Here is a 17,955-nt window from a genome sequence, read left to right as displayed (position 1 = left end):
CACAGAGCTGTGTAATAACATGCATATAATGATATACATATAATATTCTAAATATATTTCTCATTAAATTAAATGTAAATGTAAATAAGTTCTCAGAAATCAAGCCACAAATTAACAGATGTTTATAATAAATTCTATATAGTTATTCAAATTAGGGCTGCAACTAACGATTATTTTGATAATCGATTAATCTGTCGATTATTTTTACGATTAATCGGTTTATGTACTTATATTTTAGTTTTTTCCATTTTTTCCCCAAGTAAATTATTAATAAATGGTCTTTATCATTCAGCATAGATTTAAGAGATTTTAACCATTTTGCACTGTCATATCCTCATCAAAAATATACCTGGAGTTGTTTTATTGTGTTAGTAATCCTTTGTCGAACTCTTCTGCAATCAGAACACTGACCCATACTCTAGCAAATTTCACAAGGAGATTTAAAATAATGTTTTCACCATGGCAGACCTTAGAGCTCCTAAAGTAGTTTAACATCCCGAACGAAGCTTATTAAGGAACCTTTTAGAACATATTTTCACGAAGAATAAGGATAAAACAGAATAAAATTGCAGTGCATTGTATTTTATTATATACTGGGAAACAGCTTTATAGCTTTTGCTGAGAAATTGTAAACAATCCTTCGAATAAAGTGCCAGTGGCATGAAACCTGAATGGAACTCACAATTTAAAGTAAAATCCATCAGAAGGTTGTCCAGAAAAAAAAATTGACAAAAAACCTGCTGTGTGAAAAAGAGCAGTGAATACTTAGAAAAAAAGTGCATTTCAAATATCTTTAAACATTTACCTCTGTCATTCAGTCATAATTAGGCTGCACGACTGAATTTTGAACTGGTAAACTACAAACTGATCACAGAACATGTTTGTAAAGCTTTTAATGTTAACTGTTAAAAAGCAATGTTATCAGCTTTTACGACTAAACATTTGCAAACAACATTGTACTGGAGAATCTGCACAAATGAAAGTCTTAGGGGCCGTTCACAAATCGCGCCTAAAAACGCGTGGGAAAACGCTAGGCGCGCCGCTTTCTCTTTCTTTCCAAAGCGCTCGCGCAGAAGCGCCCCTGAGGCGTCTGCCTTTGATAAGCAACCATGACGTGCTCTCTCCTTGAAGACGCGGAAATTTCAGCAAAGGATAAATGGATTTGCAGCTCAAAAAATCGCTTGCAGTAGCTCTGCTACTAAATTTATTTCAAAATGGAAATCCATATACAACTATGATCAGCTGTTCCTTACATCTTGACTGAGCTTTTAACGTTGTTACGGGAAAGGATGAAGCTGATTGGTTAGTTCTTGTCACATGACCCGCGGTGCGGTTGCTGCATTCTGAAAAGTTGAAATGTTTTTAACTCGATGCGGTGCGGTGTTGGAAATAACGAACTTGAGCGCGCAAAAGACGCGATATGTGAACGTCCCCTTAAACAGTGCAGTAGTGCAGAGTTTACAGGTTACTCTTCTTTTTTAAAGGCTCAATGTAAAGTACTCCCACATCACGCTGAATGCTGCAGACATAGACATCAGAGACGCTGTTCGGGAAGCACGTGACATAAAACAAGGCCAGCTATTGGCTATTCGCTACTTCTCCTGTTGTACTGGCTGAGTAAAACCTCCGGTGGCTCATTACTGCCACACTTTGGTCACCGCAGATTTGAAATATGCACGAAATGAGCCGCTTACGGCAAATAAAAGTTATTTAGCAACGAATCGATGACTAAATTAGTTGACAACTATTTTAATAATCGATTTTAATCGATTAAATCGATTCGTTGTTTCAGCTCTAATTCAAATTATTATAAATTCATATTATACAGTTAGTAGCCTTTTATACTAAATCCATGCATTTTACAGGCTTTCAGAGTCAGAATATTTTAACCAAAGAGCTCTTGAATATGCATTAGTGTGATTTCATTCTGTTAGGCCACACAGACATCAGATAACAGACATCAGTTGTAGACCATGTGGCCCTCCCAAAAGATGCCCAGCAACCTTATTCACCACCCTCCTAAAGACACCAGATTGCAGAGGTCCCAGCCTCCATCTCATTCCAGCCCCCCAAACTGCCCACTTTTGCCCCATTTCAGACCCACCGCATGCTAATTGATGAGCGAGGCCCCGGGAATCAAATGAGCTGGAAGAAGATCAAGCGGCTGGCCCTGCACTGTGGAGTGCGGCTAGGGTCTCCGGCCCTGCGCCTTCCCGAGGCCTGTTTCTGGTCCATAAAGGAGAGCCTAATGAAGCATGGGGAAGGAATTACACTAACGCTAACTGGCAGATGTCCTGCATTGTGCTGGGGTACAATAAACAATATGGCTGCCTCTCATGAATTAGCATGAGAAAGGGGGGTGCCTTCTGGAAGCTCTGTTTTGACTGCTGTTTTTTGGGAGTTTTTTTTCTTCCACTCTTTCCTCCTCTGCTGTATTTCTTCCATTTTCTAGGAAGAGGTACTTTAGGGCAGGTGCTATCAAATCTTTCCTTTGTTTAGAGTCTGAATGCCTCTCAGCAAAGCCTGGTTATTTCAGGTTGGTACTGTTGGTTTAATTTGAGGCATTAATGTTTTGATTGTAAATTAGGGTGCCTCTGTTGTGCATAGCATGTTACAACAAATAACCGTCTCTGAAGAATCATTCAGATTCCACCTGTTGGGTTACACCTTTTGAGAGATTGTATGACAGGTATATCAAGGTTGATTTTCCAATGAACTAAAGTGCTTTCCTGAGTATAACTTCAACAGATCACTCATAATTTAAATAATAATAACGCTTAAATTACTGTGAATAAATATGAGGTATCTGTACCCCCAGAATTCTCTAGAATTTGAATGTTGTTCATTTGCAAATTAAGCACCCTTTGTGTTCATACATGAAAAGTTGGGGTTAATTATGCACTCAACATTTTGGGTTTGGGGTTGGTAAATTGGAAGAACAGCCATTACTTCAGTCTTCAAAAATCATCCTAACTATGTTAATTTGATGGTCAGGAAACTTTTTTTTTATCAATGTTGTAAACAGTTTTGCTGCTAAATATTTTCTTTAAGTTTTTACATGTATTAACTGTCACTTAGAACTGATTTATGATGCTTCCTTTCTGTATAAAAGTAGTAGTCATTTAAAAATCTATTTATTATTTTAAGTTATTATAAATAATTTAGTCTTTCTTACCCAAGACTTTTGAATGGTAGTGTGTTTATTATATAATATAATATTCAGCTACCAAATTCACACATTTAAAAGACACCATCTGCAGATTTCCCTCTACAAACAACAATGATAATGAGCACAGACTCCATTTGTCATGATAATTGGATACATAACACGCACATAAAAGGTACACACGCTGCTTAATATGTGTTTGGAGGAGTTGGGAGGAAACCCTATGCGTATTTATCCTCGGGTCATGCTTCTGAAGAGTTTGTGTACCTTTCCTGTTTTTTTCACCTTTGTCTTACGCAAAAGTGGGCCAACCATGGGCCATTTTAGGCCAAGACAGAGGAGCTGGTAGGGGGTGATGCTGTTTTAGGAGCTCCCAGAATAACTGCCTGTGCCTGAAGGTCTGAGAGGTCATGGCTGGATGGGCATTCAGAAAGGCTCCTTGTTTATCCTGGCTGCCTGACTCTGACACACACGCGTTCCCTAGTGCAGGCCCCCAGCGCGCACATTGTGAGGACCTCCGTCCCTTTCCCCTCGCCTGGTCTGACTCACGCCGTTTGCAGTTTTCTGCTTGAGTGTGCACCCCATTGTTTCAGAGGTTTTAATCACTCACCAGCTGGTCGGGAATGAACAGTGCTGTGGGCTCAGATCCATGTCACTTGTGAGGTCTTGGCAGCGGGTTTCTCAGGGGTAGGCTGCCACCGCTTGATACCTCTGCTTTGGAACAAGTCAAGCAGCAACTGGGAGCAAATGCTTCTCGCTCGGCCCTCCGACCCGATTACTTTTTCTAGCCCTGTTACGCATTGCCCTATTTTTTTCTTATCTATTTGACCATTATCGACAGTTTCCACTAAAGAAAATGACAGTTGCTGTCTTTTCTCCCCACCTTCTTTTTGTGTGAGTCTGTATGTGTGTGTGTTTTTGTTGAGTTTCAGTGTCATGGTCTGATTTCATATTGGCCCATAGTCAGAACGACACAATTCACAATTAGCTGTGATCCCGGGACAGCTGCAGGGAAGCAGAGGCCTACAGGGATGGAGCCTTAAGGCAGTGTGTCTTTCCTGCTCTGCTGACATGTCTGTTATCAACATCTGCCATACTTTAGGTTTAAAGGCACATGCACACCTTTTCCCTCCCCACGCATATTATCATACATACATACATTCATACATACATATATATCTTGATATTAGTCCTTTTCAGTCATTTTGTTTAAATCCACTTTAGGTTATTAAAATATATTTGGAATGACTCTGGTCTTGTTTTGGCAGGATATGATGTACCAGCTGCTGCAGGGTCTGGATTTCCTCCACTCTCACCGTGTCGTTCATCGAGATCTTAAGCCTCAAAACATTTTAGTCACCAGTGGAGGACAGATCAAGCTGGCTGATTTTGGTCTGGCACGGATCTACAGCTTTCAGATGGCTCTTACTTCCGTGGTGAGTAACGGGGTTGTACAAGTGTCTGAAGCAGCAGAAATTTGTAAAAATGTCATATGATGTCATAAAAATGCCACAAATACACACCAAAAACACACACATACATTTACACTGCCTGTCAAAAGTTTGGTATCAGTAAGATTTTTAATGAAGTCTCTTGTTCATCAAGGCTGTATGTATTTGATAAAAACTACAGAAAACACTGTAATAGTGTGAAATATTATTTAAATTTCTAATATTTGTTTCCTATATATTATGCTGTAAAATATATATTTCTATGATGCAGTGCTGAATTTTCTTCAGCCATAACTCCAAGTCTTCAGTGTCACAGGATCCTTAAGAAATCATTCTAATATGCTGATTTATTATCAGTGCTGAAACTGTTGTGCTGCTTAATATGTTTTTGGAACCTATGATTCTTTTTTATTTGATTCTTCCATGAATAAGCGTAAAAAAGAACAGCATTTATTCAAACAATATAAGTCTTTCCTATCACTTTTTATCCACGTAACACATAATTTCTGAATAAAAGCATTCATTTCTTTAAAAAGAAAAATAACTTTTGAATAGTAGAGTATATTGTAACATAAAATTAATATTTTGAATAAACTTTTTGAATAAACAATTATTTTTTTTTATTTTTTTTTTTTTTACTTTTTATTTATCAAGGAATCCTGAAAAACCACAGGTTCCAAAAATATTAACATATTAACATTTCTAACACTGATTATAAATCAGCATATTAGAAATTATTTCTGGAGGATCATGTGACACTGAAGACTGGAGTAATGATGCAGAAAATTCAGCTTTGTTGCACAGGAATAAATTACGTTTTAAAGTATATTAAAATACTGATTTTAATACTTAATGATCCCGAACTTTTGAATGGCTGTGTGTATGTGTATATTGTATAATATAATATAAAATATAATATTTTTATATTTTTATAAATATTTGATTATTTATATAAATGTGTGTGTGTGTGTGTGTGTATTATTGTATATATCTTTCTACAGAATATCTTTAAAAAAAATTAAGCAGTTTTTAGTTACTTTATAAATAAAACATATTTATAAATATATTTACAATGATTTGTATTAATTTTGTATGTGACCATTGTATAAGATCCAGTGGGTAGTGTTATTTTTCTCTGCTGTGCCTTAATTCCCTTCTGATCGAAATCCTGTCATGTAAGCAGGTGAACCTTCTAACATTTCTCTTTGTATCCTGAAGTACAGTATACTGAAGTGATATCTTCATAGCTTTAGGAGTGTGACATGGAATCATACGTACAAATAGACCCTTTGAGACCGATATGGGTGATGTCCTGTCAGGTGTAGCACTGAAAGACTACTCATCAGACGTGTGCCTGAAAACAAGCACATAATGTGTAAAGTGAAACATGCAGAGGCTGTCCCATGTCTTCGGCCTCACAAAGTAGCCTAAGCTGAGATGAAATAGACTGGGCAATCAAGTCCCGTCAATTCCCTCCTGCCAACCTTTGAAGTCACATTCTCTTGAGGATGGCTCTGATGTCAAAAGATAGCACATTGTGCCTTTCCTCTCCTTAGAGAAAGTGCAAGTTAGGTCAGCAGCTATTTTTTTTTGCATGTATTTTACATGGCTTTTTTGTTGCATCTTTAAATTTAGTTAAGATGTCAAGATGCGAATATTAAATTTAACCTAAATCTAATTATAGTTGGTCCATGTCACATACACAAGGGAGTGCAAGAGCATACTACGTTAACACACTTTTTAACATCTCATTCAGTTTGCAGATTCTGAATGACTGCCAGCGCCTTCTGTCGGTTGTGTGGTTTCGGTGGTTTTTGTTGCTGTGCAAAAAACATTGTTTCAGTTCTTTAATAAGGGGCTTCTGGCTGTTAAGTCGTTGGGCGGGTAAGTCTCTGTGAGTTCACCTGGGAATCTACCATTAGAAAATATCCCCTCCGTTTTACCACACCCCACACAAACGGAGAAAAAATTGGGCGATAGATAAGGCAGAGGGTTGCTTACACTGAGCAAGGACTCTCTGGCTCTCCTGATTAATGTTCCCGTGTCTGGAATCCCCCTATCACCCGCCCTTCAAGCTGCTAAAAAAATCCATTTCCTCTCTCTCTTGGCAGTTACAGGAATGTCGTTATTGTGTATGCAAAAGCAGACGTGCAGTTTTGTTTTTTGGCTCCCCATTCTATGACAACACTCAGTGTTGGCTACTAGTTTGCCATGCTGACATAAACTGTACATTCAAAGACTTGAGAACTGCTGAATGGACCTTTTGGCTGAGTCATAACTGCCCACCAGAACGCTTGCAGAATTACGATGATTCAAAACAGACTACCGTTCTCAACTCGAGGAGGTTGAATTAGACAGTTGGTATGAAGTAAATGATACCTGTTTTGCATGAAGCATAAAGAAATATCCCCTTTGGGGTTTTTCTGTACGGTGTTTGGTGGTACTTACCTAATATTATGTGTTTTTATATCATGTGCACATATCATGTGATTAAGCTTTATCATATCTACTTGTATACTTTTCATCATTGTTGTTAAAGATGTTAATAGGGGCTGCAAAAAATCAGCTTTACTGGTTTCTCACTCCGCTCCCGCCTTGTAGATGAGAAAAACCCAGCGACCGAAGGCTGGATGGACCACCCATCGGGTGCAGCGAGAGGTGGAGATTAGCCTGACCATACAAATCTCATGGGTCCATAGTATTGTTGATCATTAGAATGACTCTGGTTCTCTTGGCGGCCTTTGTCCTCTTCTGATTGACAGCCTAAAACATGGACACAAAACACAGCAATTTTTCTTTTTTCCCTGTTTGTTTTTTTTGTGTGAATTAGATGTTTGTTTCTGTTTTTTTTCTCCAAACCAAGTTTACTGGAAAAATGTTGATTCTTGCACAATTTCTGCGACACTTTTTTTTGTGTGTGAGTGAAATCTCCAGGGTGTGGCATTACATTCAGTTTTCAGTTTTATCTGAAACAGATGAAGGTGAATCCTGCAAAGTTTAGTTACACTGGATGCTGTACAAATTGCAGCAGTTTCAAAATTAAATGACCTGTGAGTGGAGATAAAAGGTTAATTCTTTGCTGCGTTTGAAATTAACATGTGACCTACACTAAACCCTACCCTAAAATGATAATGCTAACAACAGAAAACATTGCATTAAAACACATTTGCTGAAACATCCATGCCATTTGAGCAAGTTTACTATGCCAAAAAAACCATGCATAAAAAGCTGCCTATGTGATGCAAAGCATTTCAATGTACAAATTATGGACTAGGATAACAGTGTTTTGAGGTGTAACCATGTGAAAATAAGTTTTTATCAATTGATAATCTGCCCTGAAATCATAATGTTTGAAGGAATAAAGTTGTAGGTGTTTTTTTGCCTCTAGTGTCCATCCATTTCCGTTGGAAACTGCAATAAATTGTATGTGTAGGTATGTTTTGGAGTCTTGCGAAAATGTAGGTACAGGCATGTCAGGGAAGCCTTTAGGTTGCTTGTTTCTCAACCAATGTACAGTGAGAAGCTGTGCTTGACACTATTGATGCATGCAAACTGTAATCTAGCGTACTGTATGGGGTTGAAATCAATTGCGGCCTCTTCCTTTATATCAAATGGAGTTATTGTAGAAATGCAGGCAGCTGGGATTGTCCCATGAAAGCGATTAGGATCCTGCTCAAGCAAACATCATGTGCACCGCATTGCTCATGAAATTGGATTTAGGGAACAGCAGGCAAATGCCTCAGATCATTTATCCGACTGATTGTTATACAATTTTTACATCATTTAAGTGTTAAGTAAGCATACATGAATCTATTACTATGCTCCTTCTGCAAGACCTCCAACATCTTTTGCACTGAACAAAGTGAATGGGTTTGTCTGGTCCTCTTATCATCTTATAAAATGTATTTATAGAGCTTTCAGAAATAGATGCCATCTGCAGAAGTGATCCAAAAGCACATGAGAATCCAGCTAGTAGTTTGGTTGGTTTGTGTAGATTTGCTGTACAATCTCTTCTCAAATTGTGCAGAGATAAAAAAAGAATCCCTCTTTTCCTGCAACCGTTTTTCTGCATACCACAAACTTCATAACAGTCTGTGCTGTGGGAGTCCTGTGGGCCCTGTGACTTCCTTCCCCTTATGGTAGAATGAATCCTGTATGTTTGTATCACCTAATGACCACAGCTTGCTGGACTCTCATCATCTAACACAAACCATACCACAATTTAATGCTGATTGAGTTTCACTGAACAACCGTGGATGACGGATATGATCAAATCTGAAGCAGATTGTGTTATTTGACATCTAATGGTTTGGGGGCTTCAGTTTACAGAAGGATTCATTTAACTTTTAACATAAAGAACAAATCATATTTTGTGAGCTGGGTTTAGTGGTTTCAAAAATATATTGTGCAACCACTGTAGTCTGATTCACGAATAATTGAGAATCATTTTAAAAAGACTCAAACTCAAGGGTAATCAGTTTGAATCAGAAAAAAACTGAATCAATGTTTGCAAAGTTCAAACTAAATTAAATTGTCATTTGGATTTTTTTTAAATAATTTATTCAAAAATACTCATAAGCATATAACATACCAGTCTGAATCAATCTGTGTGGATCATGGAAACAGATTCTGTTTACAAACAAATGACTCTTTTGAACCGGTTACAAATCATTCTAGCTGATTAATTCATGCCAACAGTGTGGTCCGATTCATGAAAAAAATGACTCTGATGAGTTAGTTCTTTTAAGGAGTTGTTCAAAAAGACACTTAATCTCACGAGTAACAAGTCCGACACAAATGATTCAGTTTGCCCAAACAGATTGCTCTGATTCACAAGCCTGTTCTTTACATGAATTGTTAAAAAAACTCAACTTACCTGTTTAAATCAGTCTGACTGAAATGCACAAATCAATCTAGAATCACTGATTCTTATGAGCCATTTCTTTTAAAGAATCTTTCTCAAGGATGTAAAAACTTATGACTTATAATTTTGAATTCTTCTGACTGCATATATCACATGAACATTGTGGTCTTATGTATAAACAAATGATTTGTAGTGAATAAACTCACTGAAAACTGGCTAGTAAGCCAATATCTGACACAAGTTTTTGACACCACATTGCTTATGGAACTTGAGTATAATTTTTGATTGTTCATATGTGTAAAGATATACATTTGCAACTTTTTTTGATCAGTTAACACAACTTGACTGATCATACAATCATGGATAGTAGCTACATATTTTGGCAGATAAATGAGATGAGCTAGGCGTTTTTGGCTGTCCAAACAGCTTGACAAGTAGGGCCATAGTCCAACAAACTGATAATGCAATTAACGGTCCACTCCATCTGTCCTCTCACTAAGGACATCTGGTCAGATTTGCAGTCGGAGCTTCATGCCTCTTCTAATCTCTCCTGGTAGCAGGCTGTTGCAGACGATAATTATTGTAATGTGAGCATGAATAGGAAGAGACGCACAGACAACCTGTTGTGTTTAAAAGTCCCTTCTCTGATCGAAAGTGAAGCTAGGCATTCCTAAATGAGGCTGTAGTCGTTTCAATACACGTGTGGGCAGGGGAAATGACTCATTGTTTAACAGCAGAAATTATTCAACACTTTTTAACGAAATGAATATGCTTAGTGGGATTTCCATTTTGAGCTCAGCTTAAAGGGTTACTCCACCCGAAAATGCAAATTTTGTCATTAATCACTTTACCTCCATGTTGTTCCAAACCCATAAAAGCTTTGTTTGTATTCGGAACACAATTAAAATTTTTGGGATGAAAACCGGGAGTCTTGTGACTGCCCCATTTACTGCCAAGTAAATTACACTGTCAAGGTCCAGAAAATTATGAAAGACATCATCAGAATAATCCATCTGGAATAAGTGGATAAATCTGAATTTTATGAATTGAAGAGAATAGAAAAAAACAAAAATAACGACTTTATTGAACAATTTGTCTCCTCTGTGACTCTCTGCATCACTGCCATTTTGGAGAATATCTGTTGAACGCAAGCAGTGTACACTCTGTGTCATCAGCGACACAAGGATACGTTTTCTACATGTATTATTTTTTTTTGTTATTTGAACAAAAACAGCGCATCCCTGCAGCGCAGCTGATGTTTTCCAAAATGGCGCTACAGTGATGTAGAGAGACACAGAGGAGATGAATTGTTGAATAAAGCAGTTATTTTTGATTGCTTTGTGTACAAAAAGTATTCTCGTTGCTATATAAAATGAAGATTGAACCACTGATGGCAGATGCACTATTTTGACAATGTCTTTCATACTTTTCTTGACCTTGACAATGCAATTTACTTGGCAGTCAATGGGACAGTCACAAGCCTCCTGGTTTTCATCCAAAATATCTTAAATTTGTGTTCCGAAGATGAAAAAAGCTTTCACATGTTTGAAACGACATGGGGGTAAGTGATTAATGACAAAATCTTATTTTTGGGGTGGAGTAACCCTTTAACTGTTCTGTGCAAACCAACAGTATCCAATCAGATCATCCCTTTTAAACGCAGTATGATGCAGAGATTAAACTTGGAAGTCTGACAGAAAATTAATAGTTTAAACATGTTTAAACAGAGTACGTTGTATTTTAGCTTTTGTGTTTGGAATGTTTGTTGCATGTCATGACAACATAAAGCTATTGATAATCAAATATTTCTTAGAGGATACTTCATCTAAAAATAAAAATTCTGTCATTTACTTACCTGCATGTTTCCCCAAACATGTATGACATTCTTTTACGGAACACAAAAGATGATATGAAGAGTGTTTCAGCTGTTGTTGTCCAGACCATGAAAGTCAGTGGGGTCCAAAATAACAAGTGGACTGCATTGACTTTCAATTTATGAACAAATTATTCGAAATATCGTCTATTGTGTTCCACAGAAGAAAGTAATTTATACAAGTCTGGATGGAACAAGATCACATTCTCATCATTGCTTGGCAGGACCCCCAGTCCCACTCTTACGCTTCAAAAGAGGTCACACTTTTGAGGAGATAAATGGACACATGTGCTTTAGGGCTTCCACTTGAGTTTTGTTCATATAAAACATTTCGTGTGACCGTGACACTTAGATTTAGGAAAAAATGTAGCCAGGCTGAAACAAGCTACGGGCGTTTGCCGTTGGAACAAGTTTTGAAAAGCGCAGGGGGGTTGGCACGCTGAGTTTTCCAAATAGTTGTGTTTCTTAGCAAGACATTCTGTCCAAAACATAAATCTTAATTATGAAAAATTGTTTAGGTTCAGATGAATCTCGCCAGATTCTTTTTTAGACCGGTCTTGGTTTGAGCTGAGCGAAGCCTTTTTCGTTGCCAGACAATATGCTTCTGCTTTGGACAGACTCAGAGGCAGCGGCATGTCTGGAAAAAGGAAAACATGGCACGCAGTAGAGCACGTGCGGCACACTCTGGGAATGTTTAGATATCTCTCCCGGTATTCAAAAAAGGAGAAAGGAAGAGAGAAAAAAATCAAGCGGAAAAAGCAGGGGGGGTTCCGAACACCAACAGACACACAAAGAGTGGTGCAGCACAATGCACAGGGAGCGTCTTATTTGGTATTTCCTGTGTGACCTTTTTTGCTAGAGATCCACAGAGAGCACTGAACCCTTGCTCCGGGACCTTGTCAGTACTTTTTGTTGACAGGCCGATGGATGCAGGCCAACCGGGAAAAGAGGACTGATTTGGGGGGTACATTGCAGGATCCAATGAAATCTGGATATTAAAGCCATGCCTGTACCAGAGCAAAAAAAAAAAAAAAACATTACAGCATATATCAGGAATTTTCCAACTAATGATGTGCGGATGTGGTAGCGCTGGGGAAAAGGAGTCTGACTGTGCTTTCTTTGTTCACTCAGAGAGGGCCCCATACAGCATTCCTGTAAGCTCTGCATACTTTGGCAACAGTTGTGGAGTTTTTTTTTTACTGTATACAGTTTATGCATGCTGCTTGCTTGGGCCTTCATATATCTTTCTCCAATCTCCAAACCTAGTTGTATTGTTGCCATTTTTAAACTGATTTTTAGGGGAAAACCCTCGGGTTTCACAGTAATAGTGTGTACAGCCCATTTGACTGGGAGGCAAAGAATGGCTTGTCCCAAGGCAAAACATGGCTGGAGGAAGGCTTGTTCCGTACGACTTCAGTGTGCAAGCACAGCAGACATAAAAAAGGGCCTGTATATTCAGTCTAACTGTTAGTGTATAATTAAAATATTTTATTATGGAAAGCTTTCTGCACCATACAGCTCATCAAAATATGAAATACTTTTACTTATATTGATTTTAGTTACATTTTAACTGAATTTTAATCTTATTTTAACAATAACGTCTATTTTTAAAATAGATTTTATAAATAAATAACATTCTGTTCCATTCCATTGAGCTCCGCCTTGCTTTTTTTTAAACATCTTATGTGAATGTACCCTTAAGAAATGCATAATTATACAAGTAAGTCAGATTAGTTGACTAGTCACTTATGCAGTCGACCAATTAGTTGGTTTTAAGAAGTATGCAGTTTTACACGTAGTTAGTGTGCAGAGGGCTTTCAGGAGCTAGCTAATGATATCACTCACTGATCTATTACCAGCTGAATAATGGGTCATCATGGAGGCTCATTTTTAGCAAGCGGCAATTGTGCTGTGCCAAGTTGGTGGACTTGCCCCTTTAAAAGTGTCCGGGGCGGCCTGAAAGAATGTGGATGAACGTCTTGTGTTGAAGGGGCCTTTCATCCTTCGCTTCCTTTGAGAGAGACAATGTAAACAGAGGCTCCTAGCCAACTCCATCAGCCAGGCTCATTCTGAATCGCATTGTGTCTATTGTTTTAAACCTATTGGGGTAAATCAAAGGAGGGGTTTGGGTAATGGGAGCTAGAGTGCATGAGCTGGAGGAGTGCAGGGTGGCCTAGTGCAAGAGTTGAGCCGCTGTGCCGTTGTGGATATGCTTGGTCAGTGGCAAGGAGAAGAGTTTCTTGGTTTTCCTCGTGCTGAGAGGGCCCACACTGTCTCACCAGATAGGAATGCTCAGAATGCTCTCTTTTAATCTGGAGTCAGCCAGAGCTGCTTTATCTGACCCTTTTATTAGCGGCCAGTTTCAGAAAAACCTCTGTAGGCTACCCTGTCACACAAGCACCAGCACGGTTAGAAACTTAGAGAGGAGGAGAGAGAGAAACTTTAAATGCTACCATGTATTCATGCTCAATCTAAAGTATACAGACTGGAATCTTGTGAAAAATTTGGAATCAAATAAAAAGCATACCATATCCAAAGATAAAATGCTAACCCATTAATACCCAGATTTTTACAAGTATTCACGCACAAGGCCGTTGGAGTTTGGGGATGGTAAGATTAGTCAATAAGTCTCTTGTGCTCAATGCATTTATATGTTCAAAACATAGTAAAAAAGTAATATTGTAAATACTATTGCAATTTATTCTATTTGAATATACTTTGGTTTATTCCTGCGATATCAAAGCTGACTTTTCAGCAGCCATTACTTTCTTCAAATGTCATTCAGATTTGGTACTGAATTTCTTATTATTGATGTTGAAAAGAGTTGTGCTGCTTAATATTTTTGTGGAAAACCGATACATTCTTTTTTTTTAATGATTCTTTGATAGAAAATTAAAAAGAACAGCATTTATATATATATATATATATATATATATATATATATATTAGAGCCCGAACGATATGGATTTTTTGGGGCCGATGCCGATATTAACTCGAAAAGAGCCGATTTATAAGCCGATATTTTGATTTTAAAAATAAACTGGATATTAGACCCATTTCCTATAAACTGCACTTACACAACATTCAATAGCAAAATATCTGCCTGTTCTATGTATGTGGGCTGTATAAACCATTTTCCAGAAGGGATTATGGTAAAAAAAAAGCCTTAGATTACAGTCTCAATGAATAAACAATTGCACATCAAAAGTATATATTTTTTTAATGATCAAAAAACAGTCTGGTTTTAAACATTTACCACTTTTACTTTCTTCCAGTTGAAGCTGGTTTTAACAGTCTGTGTGTGTACTGTAAATAAATTATAATACTAAAGTTAAAGTATTTGCAGAAGTAGTCCCACACTTTGCTGCTACAGCATTCACCTTTTTCAGCCATCTGTAGGCAGAAAGAGAGACAGAGAAAGAATAAGCATGTGTATTAATAATATCACCATGTATCATTACTTATGTCATCATTAGAATTATAATAATAAACTGGGATCTCCTACATAGGCAAAAATTAGAAATATATATATTTTTTTATTTTTCAAGCAATAGGTATGACCTATTACCTACTTATATTTAACAATATTATTACAACATTTTCCTGTTATGTCTGTAAAGTTGCTTTGAAACAATATGTAAAAAAGAAAAAAAGCGCTTGTTCAGCTCACATTTATTTACATGTCCCCTCTGGTTTAATCATTTCTGACGCAGCTACTGTAACTACACTATATTTGCTCTCACAGACACATTCACAACGGACCCGTACATCTTCTCTTCTCTTTGTGCAGTCTGAATCAAAACATCGTCTTGCCTACTATTACCGGAAGATTACGGAATCAATTCGAAGTTGAATGGTTAATGTTAGTGTCATGAACACACCGCTGTCAATTTTAAGAAGAACCACCTTCAAACAAGTTAATAGCAAGCATTTAAGGGGCTTGCTAAAAAAGGAAGCTATATTAGCGTTAGAGTAACGTAACAGTTGTTGTTTTTTCGAGGCACGCTGTACATAACTTCTAGTCATTGAGTACACGCGCCCCCCTGCCACAGTTACGCGGCCATTATGTGCAGATATATTTAGATATATTATCTGCAGATATATTAGAATAAGTTAAACGCTATAGTTATAGTTTGACCTCTTATTAACGTTCGCGCTCTTCCACTGATAAACATGGTATTAGCTTTGTTACTAATCTAATATAGCAATGCATTAGCGGCTGTAAGTGATGTTACAGAATATTTAGAAGTGATAATGATAGGACCGTTAGCTAGAACTACCACACTGTTTTTATATACAGTGTATGAACTAAATCTACAATCATTTCACATGACGAACGACAGACTCACCGTCAAAAGAGTGCACCTCCTGTGGCTTGGCTGATAGCTTTCCTCTGTAGTGGATTTCTGGCGCTGTTGTCAACTGGGGAGTTGCAGAGCTCCCTCTGGTGGGCAAACTATGCAACACTCATAACATGAGTGAAGCATGAGACTCTGTTTCTCATGTTTCATCGGCCGTTATAAACGCCGATGCCGATTTAAATGCAATTAGCTCATATCGGCCGATATATCGGTCGGGCTCTAATATATATATATATATATATATATATATATATATATATATATATATATATATATATATATATATACATTTTTTTATCTTATATATATATCTTTTTTTTGCCACAATTGATCAATTGAAAGCGTCCCTGCTGAAAAAAATATTCATATAAAAATATAATTCTATATAAAATCTCCTACCGTCAGAAAACATTAAGATAAGGTGTTTTGCTTGGTGGTCACTAAAAATGGCAGGTGTGACAGCAGAAAATGGAAGCATAAATTCAACAGCACCACATTGAGCAATTTGTGAAAAAACTTTTCCAATAAGTTGTCTATTGTATGCAACATCTTTAGGCACCTAAAAGTACTGCTTATAGATTGGTAGAACTTTTTAATTCCGTTACCCGCTGCAGGATGAAACGAGTAAATCTCAGATGAAATCTTCCAAGACTTACATAACTTGCTTTCAGTTTGCTACATCTTACGTGTACAGTAGTATCTCTGTGCTGTTGGTTAATTAATGGTAATATGACGATGAAGCGGTTCTTTTTCTGCGAATCGTCTTTAATTTACGTCAGAAGCTACATGCATATTCTTTGAAGTCATAGGATACAGCCACGATGACATACATTCCGCGTTTGACGTGAGCTGAGGTGATGCGAGTACACTTGTGTGTGCTACTATTGGTGTCATGATGCAGACTGTTGCATGCGCAGAATTAACAGAGGAACTCTGTGGGTAAATGTCACAAGCTGTAGCCATCTTCGAGCGTCACCCATGAGAGAAACATCGAAGAAAACCACGGCTCTTGCATGCATTCTGACATTTTAAGAATGCGTTGCGTTTTATCATGCACCTTGCTACAATAATGCTGAAGTGCTATCAGTCAGTTCGTCTTGTACTTTTAAGGGGTTTACAGTGTTTAATCACTGCAGTTTATCTTAACCTTTGCTGAGCTGGAGCCAGCTAGTGAGATGCTGTGCGCACCAGCGAGTGCGTGTGTTCGCTTGCGGTGTGGCCTTTTATTAACACTGTCATAGGAGCGGATACACTTCAGCTTGAGCATCAGTTAGTGGCTGTATGTGGTTCTTCCTAGAAGTCAAGCAGCGTACGTTTTTTTTTCTTTTACTTTGGTAGTGCACATTTTGATAAGCTTAGAGTGTGTTTCAGTGCAGTTAACAAGCTCAGCTGAGACCGAATATTTGGATTGAAGATGATAGAGTCAGATTGGGCTTGCAGACTGGTCTTCTGAAATGGTTGTTCTTGTTCGACTCAGTCAAAATGGGCTTTTAGAAGTCTTTAGAGTTCAGTGTTGTAGGAGGCATTTAAATGAGCCAATATAAACGTTATACTGTCCTTTATCATAGTGTTTTTTTTATGCTTGCTTGTAAACGAATTTGAGTCGGAGTCAACTGGTTTGAGTCAATATGTGTCTGATCTGGCACTTCTAAAAGTCAAAAATAGAAAACCACTTTCCTAATGAAGTGAAATTCCCCAGAAGAATCTATTTTAGAATATGCTATGTACTTTTGCTGTGGTCACATGGCAACAAAGGGGCCAAAATGCTTCATCCTTTTATTTCAACTTCCTCCCCATTTCCACTAAACCAGGAAGACTTAAACGAAAACGCGTCAACACATCAAATGCGGTCCCCTCACTAAATATAGTCTGTTATACACACGAAAAACGTGAACATATTTTGCACCGCAACTATTATAACATGAATGAGTCATTGACTTTTAGAATTAGAATGATTTGCATACTGAATTAGAATGATTTGCATTCAATTCAAGCTGACGATGAACTCATCGTTTAAATGTCTAAATCTGATTCACTGTTGTGTTTGTAGTTGGCCGTAGCTTAAAGACCCTAAGATGTTATATTGAAAGAACATTCTATATATTTTATACACTGAAAAAATATCCTGTCAAATAAAAAATAAAAAAAGACAGCTGTGGTTGCAAGAAATGCACCATAAAAAATCCGGTGACAATGTTTCAGTTATTACAGGATGACATATTGGTGCCTATTATACGGTA

The 17,955-nt window shown here is 37.6% G+C and overlaps 1 protein-coding gene across 1 annotated transcript in view; it reads left to right on the top strand.

Annotated features, from left to right (window-relative positions):
• Positions 1-17,955, top strand: part of cdk6 (cyclin dependent kinase 6) — a 39,231-nt gene that overhangs the window by 9,384 nt on the left and 11,892 nt on the right. Inside the window, exon 4 of the mRNA XM_059556451.1 lies at positions 4,435-4,602. Within this exon, the coding sequence (XP_059412434.1) occupies positions 4,435-4,602 (168 nt within the window). The remainder of the gene's footprint in view (positions 1-4,434; positions 4,603-17,955) is intronic.

This window comes from Carassius carassius, chromosome 8 (genome assembly GCF_963082965.1).
Source record: "Carassius carassius chromosome 8, fCarCar2.1, whole genome shotgun sequence".
Classification (NCBI taxonomy): Eukaryota; Metazoa; Chordata; class Actinopteri; order Cypriniformes; family Cyprinidae; genus Carassius; species Carassius carassius.
This window is presented reverse-complemented; position numbering and strand designations above follow the sequence as displayed.